Raw genomic sequence first — 26,856 nt, forward strand, 5'->3', positions numbered from 1 at the left:
TAAGTATCCTGGCAAGTCTTCGATTCTTGACTGGCAATGCCCTGTTTAATTTGATGTCTCAAGTGCGGTAATTACGGTAATTACGGTCAAGATCGTAGAATTGCAGACTTGGATAAGAAGACAACCGGCGACAGATGCTTATAAACATTGTTAAAGCGTGGATGAGCGTTCGTTTTATCACAATCAGTGGAGAATTACCTTGATTGATAAGACTTTCGCCTGCTGGCTCTGCAGGCTTCATCAGATCGAGCGTTGTGAGAAGGACTTCCCACGAGCCGACATAGCTGGCGCACGCCGATCTGAGAGAATGGGATCGTATATTGAGGAAAGTGAGTATTGCCCCAGGTCTCGGTTGAAGGTTTTCCCTTGTTGTTTGCGAATGTGAATGGCTTCCCTTATCCAGCGTGAGGTTTTCCCCGAGTCTCTGGCTAGGATAGAACACTTCTTCCAGTTGATGTGGTGGTTTTCACTGGCCACATGATCGCTGATGGCCGACTTGTGCATGTGGGAGGTGGATTCCTTTCTTTTCCCTCTTGCGAAGTAGGATGCACTGTGTCCACCTCTTGTTTGTGTTCATTTTTCCTGGTACCGAATTATTTCCTGGCTGTTTCTGCAATGTAGCTTCTTTCGCAGTTCCCACATGGAATCCGGTAAACCACCCCCGCTTGGTCATCCATGGATCTTTTGTCTTTTGGGTGTACTAAGATGTTTCTGAGTTTCTCGTGTGGCCTGAATGCTATGATGGAGATGTGGTATTTCTGGTAAATTCGATCTGATGAAGCCTGCAGAGCCAGCAGGCGAAAGTCTTATCAATCAAGGTAATTTTCCACCGATTGTGATAAAACGAACGCTCATCCAGCGAGTTGAGGGATAATTTTGGACAGTCTACAGTCCGGAAAGTGAGAGAATGGGATCGTGTAGAGAGGAAATTGTCGCGATTTCGCAATCACCTCGTGTTCGACCTACGGTGCAAAAAGGAAAGGGTGATTCCGGTCAGTCTCAACATCAAGAGTCTGATACACACGCGTAAGGCAGAGAACATCGTCCCCAAAGCAAGGAAAGCATCGCTATCGGAAAGGACCAGGATTACCCAAAACAACATCAAAGATCTTACAACTCAAAGCCTGGAATTAAAGGGAGATATCAGCACCACATTACAACAGGATTGCTTCAACCTAGTGGAAGGATTTGTAACCCGTTCAAAGGAAAGGGAATTTCTAAAGTCGAGACAACGCCAGCAGTGCAAGTTACAACGCCTCTTGGAGAAGGCCAAGAACACCTCTACCAAGGAATTGGACCTTTCTGGCACTCAACTCAAGAAATGGGTGGTCAACATATCCAAACACAAGCTCTCACAGGGAGAAACCTCAGTTCTAGCCAAAGGATTGAGTTTTGCGGTTGCACCCGAAACTCTGCCAATCGAGGAATTTGTTGTGGCGACGGAACAAGCCACAGCAGTTCTAAAGAAGCCCCAAGCCGACCTTCTGAGAAACGATGTCATGGGAATACTTAAGAATGCAAGGCCTCCTCAGCCTAACATCAGCGCAGACGAATAGAAAGCCTTGACAGAACTAGCTTCCAACAAGAAAATTACAATCCTTCATGCAGATAAGGGGAAAGCCACAGTGGTCATGGACACTCAAGATTACAAAGACAAGGTCAGTTCCATGTTGGTAGATGTTAAGACGTATGAATTACTAACTTGTGACCCCACTTCCTCTTACAAACGGAAGTTAATAGCGCTGCTTAAGCCGCTTAAAGCTCACAAAAAGATCACTCCACAACAGTATGACTACCTCTATCCTACGACTGAGAATGTACCACGTTTGTACTGTACCCCTAAGACTCACAAAGAAGGCTTCCCCCTCCGTCCCATAGTAGATTACATTGGATCCATCGGGGACAATACCTCAAGGTCATTGGCAGACATATTGTCACCGTTAGTAGGGAAGACAGATCATCATGTAGATGATTCTAAGGACTTGACAGAAGAGTTCAAGGACATCACATTCGAGGACCATGAAGTTCTGGTCTCATTCGACGTCGTACGAGCCTTTTCACCAACACCCCAATTGACCAATCCATCCAGATCGTGAAGGACAGACTCCAGAAAGACTCCGAACTACACAAGAGGACCAATTAATCTCATAGTGGACAACATCATAAAGCTCCTCGAATTTATCTCGTCGACCACCTACTTCAGCTTTGACGGCAAGATATACCGCCAGAAATACGGAGCAGCTATGAGCATCCCTGTGTCACCCATTGTCGCAAACATCTACATGGAGTACTTCGAAGAAGAAGCCATCGCCTCCGCTCATGACGACATCAAACCGAGAGTTTGGAAACGGTATGTGGATGACATCCTTGCCATCGTAAAAGCGGACACAGTCGACAGACTCAAGGCACACTTGGACCAAGCCGATGACACAGGCAGTATACTCAAATTTACTCATGAGCTAGAGGTTGATAACTCCATCCCTTTCCTGGACACCAAGATCACAAAAAGGCCGGATGGCACAACCAAGATGGTCGTCTACAGGAAAAAGACACACACAGGACAGTACCTGAACTTCCAATCACACCATCCACTCCACCAAAAATTAGGGGTTATCCGCACACTCATGGACAGAGCACACTGCATTGTCACTGAGGACGCAGACCTGAAGGCAGAGGAAGAATACATCCAGTCCTCTTTCAGGAAATGCGGATACCCTGGCTGGTCTTTCAAGAAAACCAAAAGATAAGGGGGGAAACCAAACCAAGAAGAACTCACAGACCAAACAAACCAACGCAGAGGAGGAAGTTGGAAACCATCCCATATGTAAAGGGTACCTCGGAAGCCTTGCAAAGAATTTACCAGAAATACCACATCTCCACAGCATTCAGGCCACACAAGAAACTCAGAAACATCTTAGTACACCCAAAAGACAAAAGATCCATGGATGACCAAGCGGGGGTAGTTGACCGGATTCCATGTGGGAACTGCGAAAGAAGCTACATTGCAGAAACAGCCAGGAAATTCGGTACCAGGAAAAATGAACACAAACAAGAGGTGGACACAGTTAGTGCATCCTACTTCACAAGAGGGAAAAGAAAGGAATCCACCTCCCACATGCACAAGTCGGCCATCAGCGATCATGTGGCCAGTGAAAACCACCACATCAACTGGAAGAAGTGTTCTATCCTAGCCAGAGACTCGGGGAAAACCTCACGCTGGATAAGGGAAGCCATTCACATTCGCAAACAACAAGGGAAAACCTTCAACCGAGACCTGGGGCAATACTCACTTCCCTCAATATACGATCCCATTCTCTCAGATCGGCGTGCGCCAGCTATGTTGGCTCATGGGAAGTCCTTCTCACAACGCTCGATCTGATGAAGCCTGCAGAGCCAGCAGGCGAAAGTCTTATCAATCAAGGTAATTCTCCACTGATTGTGATAAAACGAACGCTCATCCAGTTAAATTTCCGATCAAATGAATCTTTTCAGCAAATTGATAAAGCGTGTTGTATCTTATCCTCGCTAATGTTCTTATAGGAGAGTGAGTTGAACGGACGATTGCAATTAATGATGAATTCCCCTGTCAGCCGAGAGAGGCAAGATTCTAAGGTTTCCATTTCATTCCCTGTACTTTACTCTGCATTTCTTTTTCTTCAAAGGAAATGTACAGACGAGTTCCAGGCAAATAATCAATTTGGAAGAATTATCAGTCAAAATAGGTTTGACATGTTGATTATCATCAAGTAGTTGATTGCCGAATGTTACAGAAGTAGACGAAGACCTAACGCAGTGGTTGGTATTAAACATCTGTCTATCTAGGGCGCACCCACAGCACCGCCGATATTCGATACTCGAGCTACTTTGGACTTCCTCGTCACGTCGATACAAGACTTGGTGACATCCGGGAACTTCACTGTTACGTTGGACGACGTTCCGTTATTGCCTGCCGCAGAAACATTCACCGTCGGCGAATATTACTCAGCCCCTTGTGATCCTGGCTTGATTTCATCGAATGATTCGTGCTGTAAGACCAGAATCTTCTTCTATTACTTTTGCAAGCAGGGGGTAGGGTCTGCCCAAGTTTTTTTTAACGAAATGGCAAATCAATATTTCTCACTAATATTTCTACATGACATTTGACAATCAACATCATACGCAAAATCTTCAAGAGGACCTAAACAAAATTGGTGAGTGGGCGAAAAAATGGATGATGGTTTTAAACACAGATAAGTGTAAGGCTTTGACAATATCAAGGAAAAAAAAAAGTTGCAGCACGTGTATCATCTAATAACGCCCCTCTTGAATTTGTTGAATCTGTGAAGTACTTGGGTGTAACCATCACTTCTAATTTGAAGTGGACCCAACACATCAACAATACTGTCAATAAACCCAATAACGTCCTTGCATTTTTAAGACGCAATCTTCGCATAAAAATGTCTGATGTTAAAGCCACAGCTTACAAAACGTTGATTGTTGAGTATGCTTCCACAGTTTGGGACACATCTTCCAAGAACCTCATCCACAAAGTGGAAATGGTCCAGAGAAGAGCTGCGAGATTCACTTTAATTCGGTACCATAACACCTCAAGTGTCACCAAAATGCTGCAAGAACTTGATTGGACCACTCTGGAACAGCGCAGAGAAAATAACAGACTAATCATGATGTACAAAATACACAATAATCTCACTCCTCTTTCAGCATAGGACTAGTATCAAACATATTACTCAATTGACGAGAGGCTCGCAACCACATTCCTATCAGGTACCATTCTCGAGAACTGAATTGCATCGCCATTCGTTCTTTCCAAGAACTGTAAGGAACTGAAATTCCCTGTCGTCAAAAATTGTTTCAGCGCCATCTGTGGGATCATTCCGAAACTGACTAACGGTTGATCGCAGTGGCTAGTTGTTTTCTTCAAATTTTCTATGTGCTTGTAAATATCTGTAAATAAACTGTATTAAAATGTAAATAGCACAGTCTGCAAGAATCTTCAGTCTATGGAAGGAGGCAGACTTTATAATCAGAAGAAGAAGAAGAAAAAGAAGAGACCTAATTTGTAGAAATCGTGGACGATATCATGCATGCATGACATAAATATGTACGTAGTCTATGATGAAAATGCATTTTGACATAATAATACTGAATGCGTGATATACTTGCGTCCCAATCCTAATTGTCCCAATTGCGTCACAGTCCCAACTGTGTAAAAATTGTAAACATGAGTCATTTGTTTTCCTGTTCTCTTTTACTTGTGTGTGTATGTGTTTGTGTTTGTGCGTGCTGTTGTGCTTTTGTTTGGTTGTGTGCATGTGTGCATGTGTGCATGTGTGCTTGTGTGTGTATGTATGTATGTGTGTGTGTGTGTGTGTGTGTGTGTGTGTTTACGTGTGTGTATGTTTATACAGTGCCTTGCACACCGGGAACGAGACACAACCAGACATCTGATACCTGCGAGAGATGTCCCGAGGGAACTTATCAAGACGAGTACGGTCGGACAGAGTGCCTCAGCTGTCCCAAGGGAACTTCAACGGCCGCAGCGGGAAGCAGAACGGCTAAAAAGTGCAAAGGTTGGGAAGAAATTAGAGTTAATTCAGCCGAATATTCACTCAACACAAATTAAAGACTGCATTTCCCAAGACAATAGCAGCTAGTTCAATGTTAATGTAAACGCTAGAGAGCCTGTAACTGCTGTGCACATGGAGGGGGTCACTCTGTAGATATCTTGTTTTTAAATCAATTTTATGATTTCCAAATACGATCATCATAAAATTCAATACAATTCAATTTTTATTTTCCACTTATGGGGTGGAAGACCCTCGTCAGCCAAAGGTTAGTTTTCAGAGGGGTCCACACATACAGGTTAAAAATACAAACATTATACATACATGTACAGTATGACAATGATAAACCCTTCAAAAATAGTTTGGAAATCTGAGTTTGATCAATAATTTCTCATTTTCCTTAGAAATGATTCATTTGTGGTGAGTACCACACAAAGATTGTTTAATTCTCTTTAAAATGATACCATACTTGTTATGATTATCGTATACATGGAGGTGCAGTGCCTGCAAATATGAGGTAAAGTCATAATTTAAAAGCTGCAAAATGGCCCAATTTTTGACGTTCTTAATGGAGTTTCCTCGTTATGAGTGAGTTCCCCATTGTTTCTTTGGTGTTTATTTACTGTAACATCAACATTTTTAATTAGTGAAACATGTATGCGCTCAACCTAACAGATAAACAGACACACACACACAAACACGCACACACACACACACACACACACACAAACACAAACGATCATGACTCAAAACATTTTATCTCACAGAACCTCGCCACATTAACCACAACAAAGACATAAAGAAGTGAAATAGCATGGTTTTGGTTTTATTGGAGTTTCATATTTATTTTGTTTTTATTTTGTAGTTATTTTTGTCTTTACTTTATACTTACTTTACCTTTTCATATTGTCAATGACAATGATCGGGGCTCAGTAATCTGGTGGACGACCCAAGTGCTTGCACCACTGCTTGACACCGTGTCCTCATGCTGTTCATTAACTTCGTGATTCGCTGCTGAAGAATGGCGTTCCACTCGTCAAACAGTACCTGACGGAGTCCTGCCGATGTCGTTGCATTTGTGACCCTCTTCCCCACAGCTCGGCCAAGTTGATCCCAAAGATGTTCTGTGGGGTTGAGGTCGGGGCTGTATGCAGGCCAGTCCATTCTAGTGATGCCCTCTCTCTTTCGAGAAAGTTGCGCACAAGTCTCGCTCAATGTGGTCTTGCGTTGTCCTCTTTTTGAACCATCTCAGCTTCAATTTGCCCTATGGCGCGGGCTTTTTGAACATTACTTACACGTGGCATGATGTACAACCATAAAACTTGATGAACTATCTAAATTGCCTGGCATGGCACCACTGAAAACTTGACTGTGAAGTTAAGATGTCTATTGCATTTTGCCTCCATGGATGACGAGTTGAGAACAAAAGACATAACACAAAAGAACATGTTCTCTATTTACTCTCCACGACCATTCTCATTCATAAGGACCATTCTTCTTTTTAATTTTGCAACTTTTCAATGCAGACCATGTCAGACACTTTTGAGTACAGCCCTTTACTTGAGAGGATAATCATACTGAGTAGGATATCATTTCAAAATGAAAATGTAATGATATTTCCATTGATATCAAGAATGTATTGTATAGTGCTTACAAACTGGAGAAATTTACAACTGAAGTCAGATTTCCAAACTTTTTTTCAAGGGTTTATTTATCACATATAATGCTGAATGGTCAAACAAGCCAAAGACAAAGGAACAACCAATGCCTGAAACCAAGGCGTATGAATCTTGATGATCTCCTCATAACGGAGACTTGAACGTGACTGCAATGTACATGATGCATGGCGTTTTCTTATCTTTTTTTTTTCGCAGGACGAGTTCTCGAGTTACGAGGATGATGCTGATATCGTTATAAAATATTCATCAAACTACATTCATTGTTACCAGTGCCCATGTCAAAAAAAAAGTCCACCCAAATCCATAACAACCCTTTACAATCATTCGTAATGTTGCAAAATTAAGTATCTTGATTGTTGTTCAGCTCAGTAGAAAAGAGAACACTAGGTCGTTATCATTCTGTCAGCGTCCGTTTGCTGAGTAGTTCAATATAAGGAAAATGAAAAATGAAAAAGAAGAAACAGAATATTTTTACAGCGGTACACGGAAAAACGAGTGGTGATTTACATAATGCAAACATACACTCAATGGGAAATCCACGGCATTATTTATTGCTATTTTTTTTTCTTCTCATAAACAATATATTCAGTGTTCATAGTCCCATCGAATGCGTGTCAATACTTGGAATACAGTTTTGATGCAGAGCTGGTACTTGTTATTATATCATATCATTACAGGCTCCTGGAAAAACGTTTCCTGTTTTCAGTAACAGATTTTGGTCTAAATATTATATTCAAATGCGTTTACCAAGTCTGTCTCTCGGAGAGGGCTCTCAAATTTCGACGTACACTTCGTACCAGCACGTTGGCCACTCTGTCTGCGAAATGAAATCATTTCATTTTCCTGCCCAATATCTCCCCCACATTGTATCCCGCAGCCCTGTGTCAGCCAGGTACCTTTTCGAAGACGGGAATCAAATCCTGCACTGCGTGTCCTAAGGGCTCGTACCAGCCGCATCGCGGTAGCACGTCTTGCATGGCCTGCCCGGATGGCCTGACCACCTGGACAGTCGGCGCATCTTCCACGGATCACTGTACAGGTACTGCTCCCTATGGTTTGTCTTTTTTGGTTCGGCATGATAACTAAACCTCCATTAGAGCCAGTCCCTTGTACAGCCGGGCTGGGCTATCTACATACTGTGGCAAAATATGTATTTTTGTTGTTAATGTTGTTGTTGTTGTTGTTGATGTTTTAAATGAAAAAAGAAAGAAAATAAGAGAGGAATAATGGGACCCTATAAAACATAATAATTTGCCCCAGACAATACTGACATAAGACTATCGTACATCTTACCCAGTTCAAACATTATTATTAAATATACAGTACAATATTATGTCTCCACGAGGGAGCTCATATTGGATGTCTCCACGGGGGAGCTCATAAATATCTCCACACAGGAGCTTATGCAAATTTTTTATCATTACGGCAATATTTAATAATAAAAAAGTCATATATCCAAGAAAGATCTCATAATAAATGGATACTATAAGGGGAGATTATCTATGTTGATGAATTACCTCACTTCCATCACACACACACACACGTAACCACACGCACACATACTGAATATACATATAGGGATCAGTCCAGAGTGGTATTGAGAATATGGCATGATGATAGAGTTTTACAGAAAAAAAAAAACATACACAATTATAATTACGTATTGCAAGATAGAGGAAAAAATTCAATATTGCGTATTGTAACAAACTCTAATTACCTTCTACTCGTGATTTTCAGTAGCGATCTCTTGATCATTTTTTTAAAATCTGCCTTGGAAATTATATCCCGGCCCTAGGGAGTATCGAATCTCATCGTTGACCCTCCGCCTGTCAGATTTGTCCAGATCTTTCAAACGTGATTTTTTTTTTCTTTGTTTCCGATATAGACCTAGTAATCATTAATATTTTAAGATCAGAAAATCTATATATTCCAGTCACACCGTCATGCCGTACAATGTACTCATGTGCCTTCGGCTATTTAGTTGTAGGGATACTCATAATCTTATTAAGCCAGGCGTACAATCGACGCCGACAAGAAAAGCAAAAGGTGAACGTCGTAAGGTAGCCGTCTTTTCTGCATTTGTTTTTCAATAAAAGTGAAAGCAGCATCAATAGAAAAAAAAAAACTCAATAATAGTGATGCTCATAATGATGATAGTAAAAATGGAAATAATAACAGTGATGATGACACTGATAATAGTATTTATAAGAGTAATACATTGTATTTGTCGCGCGCTTAATACAACGTTTCCAAGAACAAAAACAATTTGGGAAAAGAAGAATGGAAAGGGGATAATGAGAGTAACCAAAGAAAGAAATTAGATTCTACTTAACTAGACAAAAATATGACATACAGTCAAACCTGCCTTAGCTGCCATCTGCCAATAGCGGTCACCTGCCGTATACAGTCACTTAAAACAATTCCCTCGAGAGAAAAAAAAAATGTGTTGAAGACCCTGTGTACCGGCCACTAAAAACAATTCTCCCGAGAGAAAAAGCCATGTTAAAGACCCTGTGTATGGCGGTCGCCTGTTAATACTGGCCACTTTTTTAGTCCCCATTGGGTGGCCGCAATGGGCGGGTTTGACTTTACATCAAAATGTTGTTTTTTGTTTTGTTCCATATCCCATACTTCAACAAATAACTAAACCATAAACATAACAATACAAACGCTTGGATGAATTGTCAAGTAAAGCGTTTAAGACAATTTAACATGTGAAATATGAGGAATCTATAGAAGCATTGCTTGTAGCGTGTAGATTCCCAGATGCTGATGCGAGATTATTTCTTACTTTATATTTGCAATTAAACGGATAGGTTAATGAAGTTATCATAATGTAATAAGGTATTTGCTCAAAACAGTAACTGGCGGGTGATTGATTATAGAGAAAGGACGGGTTTTCAGAAGTAATTTATCAAACTGTTTTTCTTTTGCCTCATCAGATATCTGTCCACGAGGTTCTGCGTCTCTCACCGGCTTTGCGCCTTGCACGCCTTGCCCTCGGGGCTCGTACCAACCAGCTTCCCAGCAGACGGAGTGCATACCTTGCCCTGATGGCACATTCACTCACAAAGCTGGAGCACATGCTATCCAATATTGCCAAGGTTGGAAGAAAACGATGCTAGTCTGTTTAATCTCTTTGATTTAGATATTTACAGATTCAAATTCCGCTGGGATTCTTTGTTTCTTTTGTCAAATATTTATTTTTCGTTTCTTCTAATTTGTAAATGCACATACAATAATTGTTTGACATCGATCTGAATTGAAGTGAAATACACGTGTGATGAGGTAATAGATATCTTCTCTTGTCAGATATCGGGCTTATTTATCAGGAACGAATTGAAATGCATTGCATTGACATGATGTAAAAGTAGATAATATCGTGCCAGTGGATTATGAACCCACTTCCCAAAATATCAGACTAAGGACTCGTGAGTTACACCATCACACTCACATACGCTTATCCCGTCAGGGGCGGATCCAGGGAGGACCGCAACCGGCGCACGTCCCCCCCCCCCTTTATTTTTTGTTGAAACAAAAGAAATAAAAAGAAAAAAATGGGGGGTGTGTGCCCCCCTTTAATTTTGTAAACACGCCCCCTCTTTAGGCTGCGTTCACATAGAAGTATTCAGTATTCGCTATTCGCTATTCGCTATTCGCTATTCGGTATTCGGGCACGGAATACACCGCCACCCGCACCGTCAACTCACCATCCCATGCAGTGAGGATTTCTTCCTCCTACATCCCAGCAAATCTTATTAACAATTTCTAAACTGTATCAGAATGTCAGTCTACATACTTATTTTTTGCTAAAGGGCAAATCCAGACCAAAAGTGTCATTATTTCATAAACGAGAGACGGTATACGCCGCAAGAAAATCGAACAAGCTCGATTCCCACTTTGCTATACTTTTCACAGCTATTCGGTACTTTCGAATAGTGCCCTCCTATGTGAACCGGTGTGAGGAAATCCTATCGTTCGATTCAAGCTATTCGCGTGCCCTCGAAAAACGAGCCCGAATACCCGAATAGTATACTTCTGTGTGAACGCAGCCTTACAGAATTCCTGGATCCACCCCTGCCCGTCGTGCTGAAATGATTCGTTTTCAATGAACCAATCCGCCCTGTCCAGTTATCAACGAGTGTGACTTCAACGGACGCAACCCCTGTCTTAATGGAGCGACGTGTGAGGATCTTCCACGGGGGTATCACTGCGCCTGCCTACTCGGCTACACCGGCCAGAACTGCGAGGTAGACATCGACGAGTGCTACAACAACGACGCGTGTTTGAATGGAGGCACTTGCGTGGATCTCGTCAACGGCTACCAGTGTAGTTGCCCTACGGGATTCCACGGTGTCAACTGTCAGAACGATGCCGACGACTGTCTTGGAGGTGAGAGCCATTTTCATTCAAAAGTCATATCACAACATTTCGACCTCATCCGTTCTTTGTATCCACATTCACTTTCTTACACAGTAATACACACAAACGCAAGTCTTACACAAGCGCAAATCGACACAAATACCTTGCCCAACATATTGCGTAAAGAACTCTCATTTCTTGAATAATTTTTCTCCCATTATTCCCAGGAATGAGGTTGGTATTATAGTTTTGCAAACATGTTTACAAGTTTTCAGTTACTTTCCCTTCCTTGATGAGGTCACCATCCAAGTCAAATTTTGTATGTTAGGGTGGCAGTCTCCTTTATTCTCTCTCTCAGGCGCAGTGTAATAGCAAAGCTATTCTTTCCATGCATTCATGACATAGTGTGTTGGCATTCTAGGCCGTTTATTCACTCTTGTACCTGAAAAAAAAAACTTTAAAATCTCTAATCTATATACACTCCGACCTCTGCTATCCGGACATGTCGGGACTGCCGCCGGTCCGAATAAGCAATCTGGCCTGATATGCGACAATTAATGTTTTGTTATGTACATGTGCCTGCAGCTACCGACAAAGTAGTAGCTATACTGCTATACATGCTATTGGTACATAGCGTTCATCGCAACAGTCATGTAACTCTGTGCTAGCCTATTACAACTTAAATTATCTGGAATTTACCCTGGTTTCTTAAAATCATTGTAGGTACATCCTGTGAGTCTTTAGGAGTTTCAATTGAGTTTGAAATCACTCATTTTTCGTTTTCACACGGTGAACACTACCAGATGTTAGAGAGGTCCGGATAAAAGATGACCGGGTAATCAAGGTCGGGCAGTATCACAGTCTTTTTTATGCTAAAAACGTCTGCCTCATTTTTGCATTTGCTTACTTATTTGGTCAGCTGATTGCCGCTTTGGTGGAACGTGTGTCGATGGGATCGACTCCTACACGTGTCGTTGCCAGGACGGTTTCACCGGCGAACACTGCCAGATTAATCTCTTTGATTGTGCATCGGATCCTTGCCAAAATGGGGCCTCCTGCATAGACCTCAAGTCGGTAAGGATTGCTCTCAAATCAGGAGGCTGTACATTCTCATCTTCAAAAAAAAAAAAAATCTCATTTTAATATTCGGATGTCGTCTGTGTTACATTAGTAGAGGAATGGGGCCAATCTATGTTACAGACTTATCTTCATTGTTGTATTTCTAATGTGCATTTTTACCATGAATTACGCTAACCATGTAGTTAACGTTCATAGACACCGGGCATGTTCAGGTTTAAGTATGGTAAAATGATGTGGGATATTGCATGTTAAATACTTTTGTCTATAAAAGGTAAGTACTTTCGTTCAGTCACGTATTTCATTCTAAAAGAAGGGCTTATATAAAGAGAGCGATGCATTTAAGCCCAATAGATTACAGATTTTGATAGGTTGTAAACCGTTATGGTATACTGTACGCCAAATGGGCATAGATACAATTAGATTTATTGTACTTCACCGAATCTTCTTTCTTTGCTGCACGTGTCAATGGCACCGCAGTTTGTTGAAATTGATTAATTTATATTTTGCATCGAAATCGCAGAACTTCACGTGCTGCTGCCCGCTAGGATACACTGGCCGTTATTGCGAGTTAATAAAGGATTACTGTGTGTCATCACCTTGCTACGGCAACGCTACCTGCTCCTCCACAAACACCGGCTACGCATGCGCATGTCCCCGTGGGTTCGAAGGTCATAACTGTGACGTGAATATTGAGGAATGCCACACAAGAAATGTCACCTGTCATAATGGCGGAGTTTGCATTGATGCCATCAACGATTATCATTGCATCTGTCCACTTGGTTTCGATGGCGTCCATTGCCAAACAGGTACAGTTGCAAAGAGTATAATACAGACGAAAAGTATTCATGTGGAAGCCAAGGTGACAGGCAACCATGATTAGAACCTGTATACATTTTATACCCGATTCCAAATACAGTTAAGTGCCGTAATGTATGTTGCCTCACAGTTTACTGAAGACGAATCGCAGAGTCGTTTCATTATCTTTGACTTTTAACTGAATATTGTGATCTGTGTGTATATATATATATATATGTGTGTGTGTGTGTGTGTGTGTGTGTGTATAGATGAATAGCAATTAACGGAACAGAATGATGGACTGCTAATGCCATTGAAAGTATATAAAGTAATGTGTAGAAGCATAATGATGATCCCTGAAGAAATATAATTGTATCAAACACAGAAAAATCTATACCCACTGATATAGTTGCATTTCTCGATTAGGTTAACAACGATTGGACCAAGCTGTTTTGAAGTCAATACTATTGTGACCGTGCACCACAAAGCACACAAAAAGTCGCCAGACATGAAATTTTAGTTATGAGCATATTCTGAAAGAGCAGACCTTAAGCTTTAAAATGATGTTTTACTCAAATCAAATGGACTCTCCTGACCTATCTTAATATTGGAAAGAAAGCACACACTCAGTAAAAGTTGAACTGAGAAAAGAGGCTCTGAAGTACAGTGTCTGTTCAAGCGCTTAATCTTTACCAAGCGGTGCTGGTTGTGCGATGAATGGGACAAAAGACAGGATTTAAACCATTGGAGTAACAACAATGAAGGAATTATCAGACTAAACTGAAATTGAGCATGCCTTCTTAACACATTCTGTTCTTAATCAATGCCAACATTCAAAGTTGTGGCATCATCCTTTCAAAAGTTATAGGAGTTGAAAATGAAAAATGTGCACAAGGTGTTATAGAAATGAAAAGGGGACTCTAAAGAAATACTTAATCACACTATTCTGCAAAAAAAAAAAAAAAAAATGTTCCAGATGAACTGCTTAAAACACACTTGCCTGCCCATTTTATGATCCCAAATTTTAGCATAATGTAGAAGAAGACTTGCTCTTTCAGAAAATATGAAAAAGTCAAGATCGGCTCGTTTGACCCGTTTCATCTATATTTAGTCCTCACACAAAATCAGTGTGTGCGACTTTTTGTTCGTTTTGTGATGCACGGTCACATATGAAACATACTATCAGACACCACGACAGTATTTAGCCCCTCGAGAAATTAATAACCATAATTTTGTGCACCCTAACCCACATGTCGTCACCATCTATTCCTTTTTCATTTACATTTTTAGTTACATTTACAGTATAGTGTATCCCTTTGTAATGTTCATCCTGGTTTTTGTTTTATGTTTGTAATGTTTATGATATGTATCCTTTGGTCATTACCTTGTCGAATAAGTGAATGATAAATAATGGTAATAATGATAATAATAATAATAATAATAATAACAATAATAATAATGATAATAGAAATCACAATAATTATCATAATGGTAATAGTAATAGAAATAATAATTATCATAATAATTATTATTATTATTATTATTATTATTATTATTATTATTACATTGTAGAATACTACTACTACTACTACTACCAATCATTATAATAATACAATTTTATTCTACATGATAGTAAAGGAAGTTCATTACTAAAAACTTCAGAAGAAGAAACATTTCAGAACAAGTATTTTGGCTGACCAAACTGTCTTATCTCCATTTCTATTTTCAGTACTTTCGTCAGATTACGATCTTCATTTTGACACCGTGAGAACTGTGAATAGGGCAGAATTAGAGGGCGTCCTCCCAGACCTCTTCGAATTCACATTGGCCTTCTGGATGCGCACGTCGGACCGGGTCAATTTTGGTACACCAATTTCCTATGCAGTGAGAGGGGCGGAAGGTGAAGAGGATGTTGACAACGCCCTCACGCTGCAAGATTACAACAACTTCGTCCTCTCCGTGAACGGGGAAAGTGTGGCGACCTATGTGTCGGCGAATGAGTAAGCTGCATGCTTGCCATGTCAAGAATAATTTTAAATTGAGGTCAATCACATCATAGGTTGTTTCAAAATCGTATTATGCACGGATACATTAGGTAAGACCATTTGGCATAAATATATATATATATATATATATATATATATATATATATATATATATACTTACATGTAAAATCGTGTGCTGCTATGTTAATTATGTTTCGTATTTTTAAGTTTCAAGGGTGTTAAGTTTTCGTACACAATGTTTGCAGTGCATTAAGATTGTAGAGACATCTTGCTTTGACATCCAAATAAGCCTGCATGGAAATACATTTTTGGTGTTTGAGATTATTTTTCTGTAAAAATTGGTCAGAGTCGTGTTATCTCTTGAATATCTCTCTCAGAGATGACCGCTGGTATTTCATCACCGTCACCTGGTCGAATTTTAAAGGGGCGTGGTCGCTTTATCTGGACGGGAGACTAGAGACATCTGGTAAGAGGCTCTCCAGTAAAAGACCTATCAGGGGGCGTGGCATGTTTGTCGTCGGGCAGGAGCAGGACAGTTACAACGGGTCGTACGTCCCAAAAGAGTCATTCCTTGGAGCGATTACACAGGTGAATACATTCACATAGGAAATATTCGTTATTCCTCAAAACATCCCTTGGGATCATATCTTACTTCTATGGCGAGCCAAATGTCCCGTAAAGGAGAAAAGCAAAGCTTATCGGCAATAAACTCGGTTTAGTGCTCATAAACTGAGTTTATAGATCGATAAACTTAACTAATTGACGGCAAACTTAGTTTATCGGTCGATAATACCATATACATAATATGAATATATATATATATATATATATATATATATATATAGAACTGAGTTTATCATAATAAAGTTGTATATCGAAAACCTAATCTACCTACCTATAAACTGATTTATCAGTGAATAATCCGAACCCTTGTTGCGCGTAAAGGAGTCTGCGCCAAGACTACTACATGCACTAACTGGCACTGTCCGTCAGCCTGTTGGGAGACGCTACAGTACAGGGCCTATGGGACAGTGTAGTCTTGGCGCATACTCCTTGACCAAAAACAAGGTTTTATGCCTGCAAACAAGCGGTCTGGCAACCCCTTTCCCGACCAGATATTTTGTCAGTTTTTATATTTTGATTATGTACACCCATAGGACATTCATATAGGCCAAGTTTGGTCCATGGACTCCATGGGGTAAATTACACCCTCCGGAGGGCCTTTTCGGGGGGTCCCTGGGGGCCGAACCCGCCCTCAGGGACCAGGCTGACGGGCATTTTTTTAATGAGGAGGGTGGCCCCAGCAACTCTGAGGGGTCAAACCTTTTGGGCTTGATGGGGTAAATTGACCAGCAGCCAGCTCTCAGACTAATTGATGCCAAATGTAATTTCCGCACATTAGGTTAATATGTGGGACTACGCCATGGACTTGGACGAGATTCTTAATCTCAACGCTTCGTGTTCTTCCACCGGCAATGTGCTGTCCTGGGCTCAGCTGTCGACGGGAATCAACGGCGAGGTCCGGGTCCAAAGCCCATCGCGACAGTGCTCGGGTAACATATCAAGATCCCGTGGTGTGTCTGTTCGCGTTTCTGTTTTTGCAGTCATGTCAAAGAACTGTTTTGTCGAAATCAGTCTTGTCTGAAAAACTACGACCTATTGTTCTGACACTAGCTTAAATATGCAGTATCTACTTTGAACATCTGTGATAGAAACACCTAGTGTGATGTACCCATCAATCCATTGAAAATATCAAAGTTGCTCAACATGTTATAGCAATCTTACTTGGACAGGTTTTGAACCAAGCACATACTTATGAATCGATGTCATACATCAACTTTGCACACTATTTACTAATTTCATATTGATGATCACACACAAGAGTGATTTGCACAACTCCATATCTATAGAATTCAATGACGATTTGCAACAGGCATGCTGGGTCCACTTCTCTGGCATGATCATGTCCCTTTTTTTGTGACAGGTCATGGGCACTTGTGAAATGTGACATCAAACGTGACATTATAATGTCAATTAATGTGGGAACATCTTTGTACAATTCATGGAGTATAAAGTAATGTGAATAGCACAAGACCGCTCAGAAATTAATGACATGTAAATGGCTAAACTCGATAAGCATAGATTCACACTAAACCAAAAGTAGTGCTAACATCCCCTTATCAGCACAATAAATGCATGGTCACGTGTCATCTCTGAGCCAATCAACTGCTCATGTCTCACGTCTTCTGATATCTTGCACCCTTCTCTCAATAGCACTTGATGACTGTGCCGCGGCACCCGATTATTGTAGAAATGGCGGCACGTGCGTTGATTCGCACGACGGTATCTCCTGCAAGTGTCCGCCCGGTATCTACGGACCGACGTGCGAAAACTTGGCGATACCCTGCTTGCCCGACAACCAGTGTCTTAATGGGGGCAGCTGTACTCCACAGGGCGATGGCTGTCTCTGTCCCATGGGATTTTCAGGCGAGATGATGCTGAATTCGAACCAATTTCTTTCACTTTTACTTCCGTTTCTAATTTTCATTTCCATCATTATCGTTTATTTCATTGTCGGCAACATTGTTGGAAGTAACTCTTATACTGCTGCTATGGTAGTAAGGCCTAACTTGATATGCTCTCATTGGTGTTATCATTATTATCATTTCTATGATTTTATCATCATCGTTATCTTCGTTGCTATTCGACAACTACGACTAGTACTATTATGATGAACATCACTACCGTCCTAATTTATTGCCCTTGCTATATTGGGGTCCACAGGGTCCACAGCCACACCTACTTTTACCAGTGTGCTCCTATTGATTAACACACACACACACACACACACACACACACATTTTGTGTGTGTGTGTGTGTCTGTCTGTCTGTCTGAATCTGTCTGATCGATTGATTCATATTGAAGAGAGATTAATTGCAGTATAAATTGAAAAATTGATTGTGTTTTGAATTGTATTTGTATTGTTTTTTTTAATAATGTTACACAAAGATTGGATTAATTCATGAATGATTTGAATGAAATCAATAAATATCAAGGAAAAACAAAAAATGTGTGGGTGTGCTCATGTGTGTTTACGAGTTTGTTTAATTTTTGTTTTCTTAAACTGTTTAGCAGAGATACAACATTAAGATACCGAGAAAAGGAACAATAAATGTGTAGGCCTACTCGGCATATATACCGCCCCATCCACTCTCTTCATGATTCATGAAAAATGCCGGTGTTTATATTGTTATGACGATGATTTTTTTCTGCTGACTTTTAGGCCGACGCTGTGAAGATGCTACAGCTTGTGCAAACCACAAATGCAAACGCAAAAGCAAATGCACTGTACTCGATGGGCGTGCATCGTGCATATGCCGACCCGGTTTCACGGGTAGATTTTGCAAATACGGTGAGAACTACAATGCCTATTTTCTCTCCTTTTCACATAAAAAACCCAACAACAACAACAATTCTTAACCACGAAATATGCTTTGCTGTGGTTCTTTGATACTCCACTTGTGTATCAAATCAATTACTTATAATTCAGGAGCCAGTTGCCATTTATTCGCATTTCACATTTTCAGATACGTGCTTATCAGCTTCGTTCTCTTCTGCATGTCGATTATGTTCACACGGCATGCAAAATGCGGCACATAAAAGAATAAATGAAGGGGGGTAATTTGTTAAAATTGTGCATGCGTTTGATATGCCCCTTTCTACAGTTCTAAGTGTTTATATTCGGACAAGCAAGACACTGTTTGAGCACGAGCACAGCTGACCTTCATTTTGTCAAATTTGGAATGTAAACAGATAATCTACTCTTGGACTTTTTTTTCAGATATGAAATGATAGGCATAGTCACATTGGCATCTTTAAAAATGTGATGATCACTTGTGTGATAAGAAAAAAATAAAAATGTGTTTTACCTTGGTTGTTTTGTGATCACGAGTAATTGTTAAATCATATCAGATTTGAAGTGAACATCATTCTGCGACGAATCATCATTATTGACGAAGTCGCACTATGTATGTGTAGTTCAGCTCCCAATTTTAGCAAAGTTGTAGTCACGAGTTTTGGCAAATTTGTTGCTGGTGTCAACTCGCGAGAAACTTTTGAGTCCCTGCTATGGTGAGTATCAATTCCGTGTTGTTTCCTCTTTCTTTTGCTGGAATTAACACTCCTTCATTCCCATCGTTGAGAGCAGACATAGACGAGTGTTTGGCAGACAACGGAGGATGCGAGCATTCCTGCAAGAACACAGCCGGGTCGTTCCAGTGCTCCTGTCGTGAGGGATACGCCCTGCAGGATGACGGCAAAACATGCATCGGTGAGCAGTAAAAAACGAATTAGTCATTCAGTTATTCATTTGTTTAGTACCTTGTAATTCGTGTTAATATATCAATAAACCACGTTGAACTAGCTACGTCCGTTGAACGCTTCATCTTCTCGCACACATGCATATATACACACACGCATGCACACACAATATACTGTATATATTTATGATGCATACACATATATGAAACATATAATGTACGTATAATGTGCATGTTCTTTATGTAACTGGTTTATATATTCGCGTATTTGGTGTGAACATAATTATATGATACATGTATGCATGTATATGCGCCATACCCAGAGAGGTAAAGAAAGAGAGAGAGAGAGGGAGGGGGGGGGGGGAGAGAAAGAGAATTATGAACCGTCATCTTAAAAGCTTAATAATGTATAGGGCCTATTTATGTTTTGTGTTCTAACGTTTCATTTTTTTCCTGTTTTACTGTGTGTAGAAGAACCGTTTAAATATCGATAACCTTTTAAAGGGGGAAAATCCAGTCCAAATATAAATTAGTCTAATAAGAAAGAGTGAAATATTACTAGTTAAACAGTAAAATTTTGATCGAAATCGGATGAAAAATAAGGAAGTTATGACATTTTGAACTTTCGATAATTTTTTAGGAAACAGTTCTCAAACGGTCATTATGAATATGCAAATGGCGAATTGACCATGTCATCCCCTCACAACTGCCATATTGTTTGCACGTAACATTTTGAAATTTCCAGTTTTTCATTCAAACGCAATTATGAACGAGGCTCAAATCCTGATACATCTATCGGATCATTATTCTGAAGTTATTCAACCAGAATAACATCATGTTTCAGACTTCAATGACAGAAACATTGAATTTTCGTCATTTCTTTTTACACAATCAATGGAAAATTGTGAGGGTATGACATAGTCACCTCACTCATTTGCATTTTCATATCGACTGTAAAAGGACTGTTTTGCAGAAATTAACAAAACTTCAAAATTTCATAACTTCCTTATTTTTCATCTTATTTCAGTCACATTCTTACCCTTAAACTCGTAAGATTTTACTCTTTGTATATCAGACAAACTTATTTTTGGACTGGACTTTCCCTTTAATACTTATCTTATATAAACGAAGTCAGATCAACTTCAACTTTCGAGTGGTAGACAGGCACTCAAATACATTACATCTGACTGTCTTTGCAGCCGCTTGCCAAATCCAAGCCACTATAGTGGAGGGAAAATGAAACATGTTGTGTGTAAAATTGTGTTTTCTTTTCGATTTTGTCAATTAGATACGAGTTTCTGCCGACACCGAGGCACCTTTTATTCGGTGAGTTCTCTGTTTTAATATGTTTACCATGCCATTCAACACAGACTGATTTCCCGTAGTCGGGCGTTTCCGTTTCAAATAGGGTAATACAATGTTCACATAGATGATTTTACTAAATTGATTTTTTGGTGTTTGCTAACCTACTTCCTTTCTTGTTCCATTTCGTCAACAAAATTGTCATTTCGTCGACGAAATGACTGATTTCGTAACGAAATAGGCTGTGCGACACTTGGCGCTCCATACAAGTTGTCCATGGTTTAAACAATGGTACCACCTTCCTGAATTCGGGCCAGAAAGTCCATGCAGAACACTATAGATATGAATTCAGAAAAACGATTTTGAGTTTATGATTAAATGAACTAAGAAATTGAAATTGGATTATTTCACTATACAGGTCATTCCAGGATTTAGGTCCTGTGGTAGATAACGTTTATAGAGCAGATTTAGTCCGTACAGGAGAAATATGAAAAGAATTTGTTTCGTATTTAGGGTAAGAATGAATTTCAGTATTCTTAACGAACATCGATGAAAACACGCCTGGAAGACCATCTGTATTTAACTGATACATAATGATCCATATTGAATTATAATATATTGAAATGATCCAATAAACATAGTTACATGATTTTTCGTAAAGCATATCGTCATTATCGTTCTTTAAAGCAGTTACCAGAAACACACATCGAACTACGAATAAACTTTTGCTGGTTCCCTAAGCTTCATAATCTCATTTCGTTTCTCTTTACCTGTATTTCGTTTGATCATCTTTTCATGGAAACTAAGAGCCGTACTTTAAGTGGACTTGAAATTGAGCAGCCCAGACTATGCACTCTTATACTGGGGAAAGGAAAAAGGAATTCAATGTCATCAATAACGCAGGCAATAATTATTGACATTGAATACCTGCATGTAAGAATGACCCAAATCGGTCAACTTACTTTTTACATTAAAATTTGTATGAATAACATTCCAATAACTGAAAAAATAAAAACATTAGAAAGTTATTTACACCTATATTTCTATTTTTCTAAGAGTTATTTACTCTTGTGTTTCTACTTTTTTTTTCTAAATTTCCTCTAATGGACTTGATCCAAATTATACAGTTATCGGTGTGTTTCAAATACCGAACAATTTTACGGAGGCTACTTCAGTATCACCGTAGTATTCAAATCTCTTTATACTCTCACATGTTTCTGACCAGAAACATCCTCGCGGACGTAGGCATAAAATCGCGCAATCGATAATTCATACTCTGATCGATCACTCTCAAGTTTCTGATATCTCGTAATGTTACTAAAAATGCAGCTATGAGTACTCTGAAATTTTATTTGCAAGGTCGAATAGGCCCATTAGCGTACTCTGCGACCATAATTCAGCGGAATATATATATCATACTATATATTCAATTCAATTTCAATTTATTGATTTCATAAAAGCAATACAGCCAATATTTGTACAATAATCAGATGGCAAGGAAAATCACGAAAAAGCCAGTGGCTTGAAGATTGTGATTCCCTGATACAGAAGTACATTAAAAAACAGATTGGCATGAAAATACAAAATACAAAATGTTACATAATCACTAGATACTCAATAATAGACAAAAATACACATAAAAACAAACAGAACATACATAAATACAACACAAAACAGAACGTCATGAATATATAATGTTCTATTACCTTGATAAAAACGTAATTAATCATAAGATTCAAAAAGATATTGTTTCGTTTTCAACTTAAAATGATTTAAACTCATAATGCACTTAAGATTATATTCTAATGAATTCCATATTTTTGCACCTTTATATTGCACTGAGTTCCTATATTTTATCTTACATCGACATAATGGCAAAACAAAGGTTTGTTTATAACGTGTATTAAAATTATGACTCATAGAATGCGTTTTGAAATAATCATCAAAAATACACGGCAATATCGAATGTACATATTTAAACATAAAAATACTCGTTCTATAAAAGATCCTATCTTTGAGGGATAAACAGCCTACGTCTTTGAAAAGGGGAGGAGTGTGAGCAAGATAATGAGAGTTTGTACACAATCGAATAGCTTTTTTCTGAAGAACAGTAAGACGATTTAAGTCACGCTCATGGCTCCAGACCAAACCAAGTTACAATAGTCTATATAAGGCAAGACAAGGGCGTTGTGTAACATCAATAGGGTTTTCCTTGGTAATATCACACGAAGCTTATAAATCATCCCAATGGATACGCTGATCTTGCCATGAATGTGATTTATGTGATTTTTCCAGGATAATCTTTCATCTATAATAACCCCAAGAAAATTAATTGAATCAACTCTGGAAATAAAATTACAGTCTGCGTATATCATCATGTCATCATGTGACAGCTTCATTCCGGAGGACTGAAATATCATATATTTTGTTTTACTTGCATTCATTTGTAATCTGTTAGCTTTAAACCAATCACAGACTTTTTGCAATTCATCGTTCGTCATTTTGTTCAATATTGTTTTGTCAGAATGAGAAGCCAAAATGTTTACGTCATCCGCATACAGTACAAAACGAAGTACATTGGACGCATTGATGATGTCATTCACGTATACCAAAAACAAAAGTGGTCCCAATATGCTCCCTTGTGGTACCCCACACGTTATGGGTAGAATGTCTGAGTTGATGCCCTTAAAACTAGTATATTGACTTCGACCACTGAGATAGCTTTCGAACCAGCGAAGGAGTACACCTCGAATGCCGTAGTGTTCTAATTTGTGTAGCAGAATACCATGGTCTAATGAGTCGAATGCTTTGGACAAGTCGACGTAAATGGCCAAAGGAATTTCTTTTCTCTCTAAAGCAGCTGTAATCTGCTCAACGACATGTAAAAGGGCTGTTTCAGTAGAGCAAGATGGTCGGAATCCAAACTGTTCTTTAATCAATACGTTCTTTTCTGACAGGTACTTGTACAATCTTTTATGCATAATACGCTCGAGGATTTTAGAGAGAGTAGGGAGGAGTGAGATTGGTCTGTAATTTTCTATGAGATGTTTTTCGTTCTTTTTAAAAACCGGGATAACTTTGGCTAGCTTAAGGGAGTTTGGAACTATGCCTGAGAAAAGTGAAAGGTTGAAAACATGGCACAATGGCTGAGCAATGAAATGAATAATTCTCTTAATAAATGTAGAACTTAATCCATCATGTCCACAGGAAGCTGAACTTTTCAGACTTTTTGTGATCTCAATTATCTCTGACTCGTCAGTAGGCATGAAAAAGGCTGATTCAGGAATTTTAGAGTTCAAAAAACTTGTGAAACATTTTTTACCAGTGTCAAAATTGTTACCGACAGAAACACCAATATCAGAGAAATACTTATTGAACTCATTTGCAATTTCTTTGTCATCATCGATCTTTTTTCCGAGCACTTCAACAGAATTTGGGAGCTTGGATATATTACATCTCCCCAAAATTTCATTAACAATCTTCCAAGTTTTACAAAGGTTGGTTTTATTTCTCATGACCAAGTTTGTGAAATATGTTCGCTTTGAAGCACGTATTATACAATTTAACTTATTTCTATACCGCTGATATATCAGCTTATTTTTACTAGAAGGCGTGTTAATATATGCCCGAAATAATCTCTGTTTCCTGTTTATGGATTTCAGAATGCCTTTCGTTACCCAAGGTTTTCTTGCAATTGTTTTCTTACATTTAACTTTTAGTGCTGCTTTCAACACATGTTTGTTACAAATTTCACCCAAAGTTTCAAGAAGAACATTATATGACATATTTACATCGTCACAAGAATCAACACATGACCAACTAACAGAACAAAGGTCTTGGATAAGATCTGAGTAATTCAGATTACTTGCAAAGCTTTGACATTCAAAGTATTTACGGCTCTTGTCCAGTTTCATATCAGTCAAATCAAAAGTTGTGACTTGAAAAATAGGCAGGTGATCAGATATGTCTGAAAATATGATGCCAGGAGTAATGGACTTGTCCAAGACATTTGTAAATATGTTGTCAATACATGTAAATGATGATGATGTCACTCGGATAGGCTTTGTTATCAAGGGGAACAAGCCATGTGTATACATAATGCTCAGAAAATCATTTGTACATGAATTAATGGAGTGCTTCAGAATATCAAAGTTAAAATCACCTGCAATATAACACAACTTGTTCTCTCTGGCAATACTTGCTACAGAATTCTCCAGCATAACATTGAAAGCTTGTGCATCTGAGTTGGGCGCCTTGTAAACCACACCTACTATGATGTTCTTGTTTTCCATATCGATCTCAACGAACATTGTATCTACAGATTCGTTTGAAAACGACAAGTCATCTCTCACTTGAAAAGTGAATCTCTCATCAACGTATAAACAAACTCCGCCACCTCTCCGATGTTCACGTGGTTTTTGTACAAAGGAGTAGCCCTTCATATTATACATAGACGGTACATTGGAATTAAACCATGTTTCAGAAAAGGCATAAACTGCAAATTTGTGACATAATTTTTTAGCTGTCAATAAAGTAAAAAATGGAGTGAAATTTAGCAAACAAACTCTGCGAATTAAGATGGAAAACAGAAAATGCCTGTTTATCTCCACATTGATTAAACTTTTTATCAAAAGTATCATTGAAATAATAATTACAGGGATTTTCTAAGTTACCGGCAGACCAACCTTCCTCTTCATTCATGCCAAATACATCAAAAGCAAAAGAATCAAGTCGTGCAGAGCAAAAATGACTCGAGTGATTGAAAAACGTGTAGATTGTTCTTTGAAACTCATCGTCATCGAGGATTTGATTGAAAGGTAGCTCGTTTGCAGTGCATTGGAAACAAATCCAGGAATTACAAGGTAAGGGGGAATGCAAACTAGATGTACAGCAAGTTTCATGGCAAAGCGATCTACATACTACACAGGTACGTTTCTTTTGAAAGACTCTCACAGAGTTGAGACAGATGTAACACTTCATGATAAACTACATTACATACATGCACACACATTACGTAACACGAGTAATGACGGCAAAGAATAGAAACACAATCGAGCAGAGTATAAGGCAGAGGAAAGACGAACGTTCGAGTTCAAAAGTTCACAAGTTTGAATAACATGCATATGTGTGTTTACATCATGATGGCTGGTGAGCGTCCCTGACAACTTATCGTTCTCGAGTTCGTTTGCAGTGTTCCGTCCAGTCATTTTGTGTCGCTATAGTGTAGAGGTTGTGTGTAGTTTTGATCTTGATTCTGCCGTCTTGTGTCCATACCTTGTTTGTGGGTGGGGGGTATTTTGCTCTCACTTTCCTCAGCAATTTCTGTCTGTCACTGGTCAGGTTCTCGTGGATGAAGATGCGGGTTGATTTCAGCTTCGATCTGGCGGCATAGACTCGAGATCTGGGACCGTAGGTGGCAAACTTGGCTATGATGGGACGAGGAAGAGCATGACCTTTCCTGTCAAGTCTGCCCCTCTCGCCGATCCTGTGGGATCTGTCGATATCCTGTGGTTGGATTTCTACTTCCAGTTGGTCCTTCGCAAGTTGACAGAGTAAGGTGTCTGTGTTCTCCTGTGGATTTTCTTTAATCCCGTGGATGACCAAGCAGTTTCGCCTGGAATATTGTTCCAGTTCTTCTACACGAGCTTCGGCGTCAGACAATTTGTTTTCCAGTTGTTTGATTTGGGCATCCCTTTTCTCCAATTCCAACATGAAACAGTCGTGTAGCGCTGGCGCTAACACCGGTCC

General features: G+C 39.4%; 2 protein-coding genes across 2 annotated transcripts in view; both read left to right on the top strand.

The window, feature by feature from the left end:
* The first annotated feature begins 1,602 nt into the window (after window positions 1-1,602).
* Window positions 1,603-2,747, top strand: LOC139729374 (uncharacterized). The gene is made up of 2 exons (XM_071640300.1): window positions 1,603-1,658; window positions 2,099-2,747. The coding sequence occupies exons 1-2, from the start codon at window positions 1,603-1,605 to the stop codon at window positions 2,745-2,747; spliced, it is 705 nt and encodes a 234-aa protein (XP_071496401.1).
* A 194-nt stretch (window positions 2,748-2,941) lies between these two features.
* The window catches only part of LOC139729375 (uncharacterized), a 31,062-nt gene continuing 7,147 nt past the window's right edge, over window positions 2,942-26,856 (top strand). Inside the window, exons 1-14 of the mRNA XM_071640301.1 lie at window positions 2,942-3,279; window positions 3,321-3,421; window positions 5,409-5,570; window positions 8,121-8,282; window positions 10,186-10,347; window positions 11,375-11,635; window positions 12,525-12,679; window positions 13,206-13,491; window positions 15,210-15,480; window positions 15,864-16,074; window positions 16,889-17,039; window positions 17,761-17,973; window positions 19,695-19,817; window positions 26,501-26,660. Of these exons, the coding sequence (XP_071496402.1) occupies window positions 2,942-3,279; window positions 3,321-3,421; window positions 5,409-5,570; window positions 8,121-8,282; window positions 10,186-10,347; window positions 11,375-11,635; window positions 12,525-12,679; window positions 13,206-13,491; window positions 15,210-15,480; window positions 15,864-16,074; window positions 16,889-17,039; window positions 17,761-17,973; window positions 19,695-19,817; window positions 26,501-26,660 (2,756 nt within the window). The remainder of the gene's footprint in view (window positions 3,280-3,320; window positions 3,422-5,408; window positions 5,571-8,120; window positions 8,283-10,185; window positions 10,348-11,374; window positions 11,636-12,524; window positions 12,680-13,205; window positions 13,492-15,209; window positions 15,481-15,863; window positions 16,075-16,888; window positions 17,040-17,760; window positions 17,974-19,694; window positions 19,818-26,500; window positions 26,661-26,856) is intronic.

Source organism: Diadema antillarum, unplaced genomic scaffold (genome assembly GCF_040938485.1).
Source record: "Diadema antillarum isolate AM-2024a unplaced genomic scaffold, OU_Dant_1.0 seq00000235_RagTag, whole genome shotgun sequence".
NCBI lineage: Eukaryota > Metazoa > Echinodermata > Echinoidea > Diadematoida > Diadematidae > Diadema > Diadema antillarum.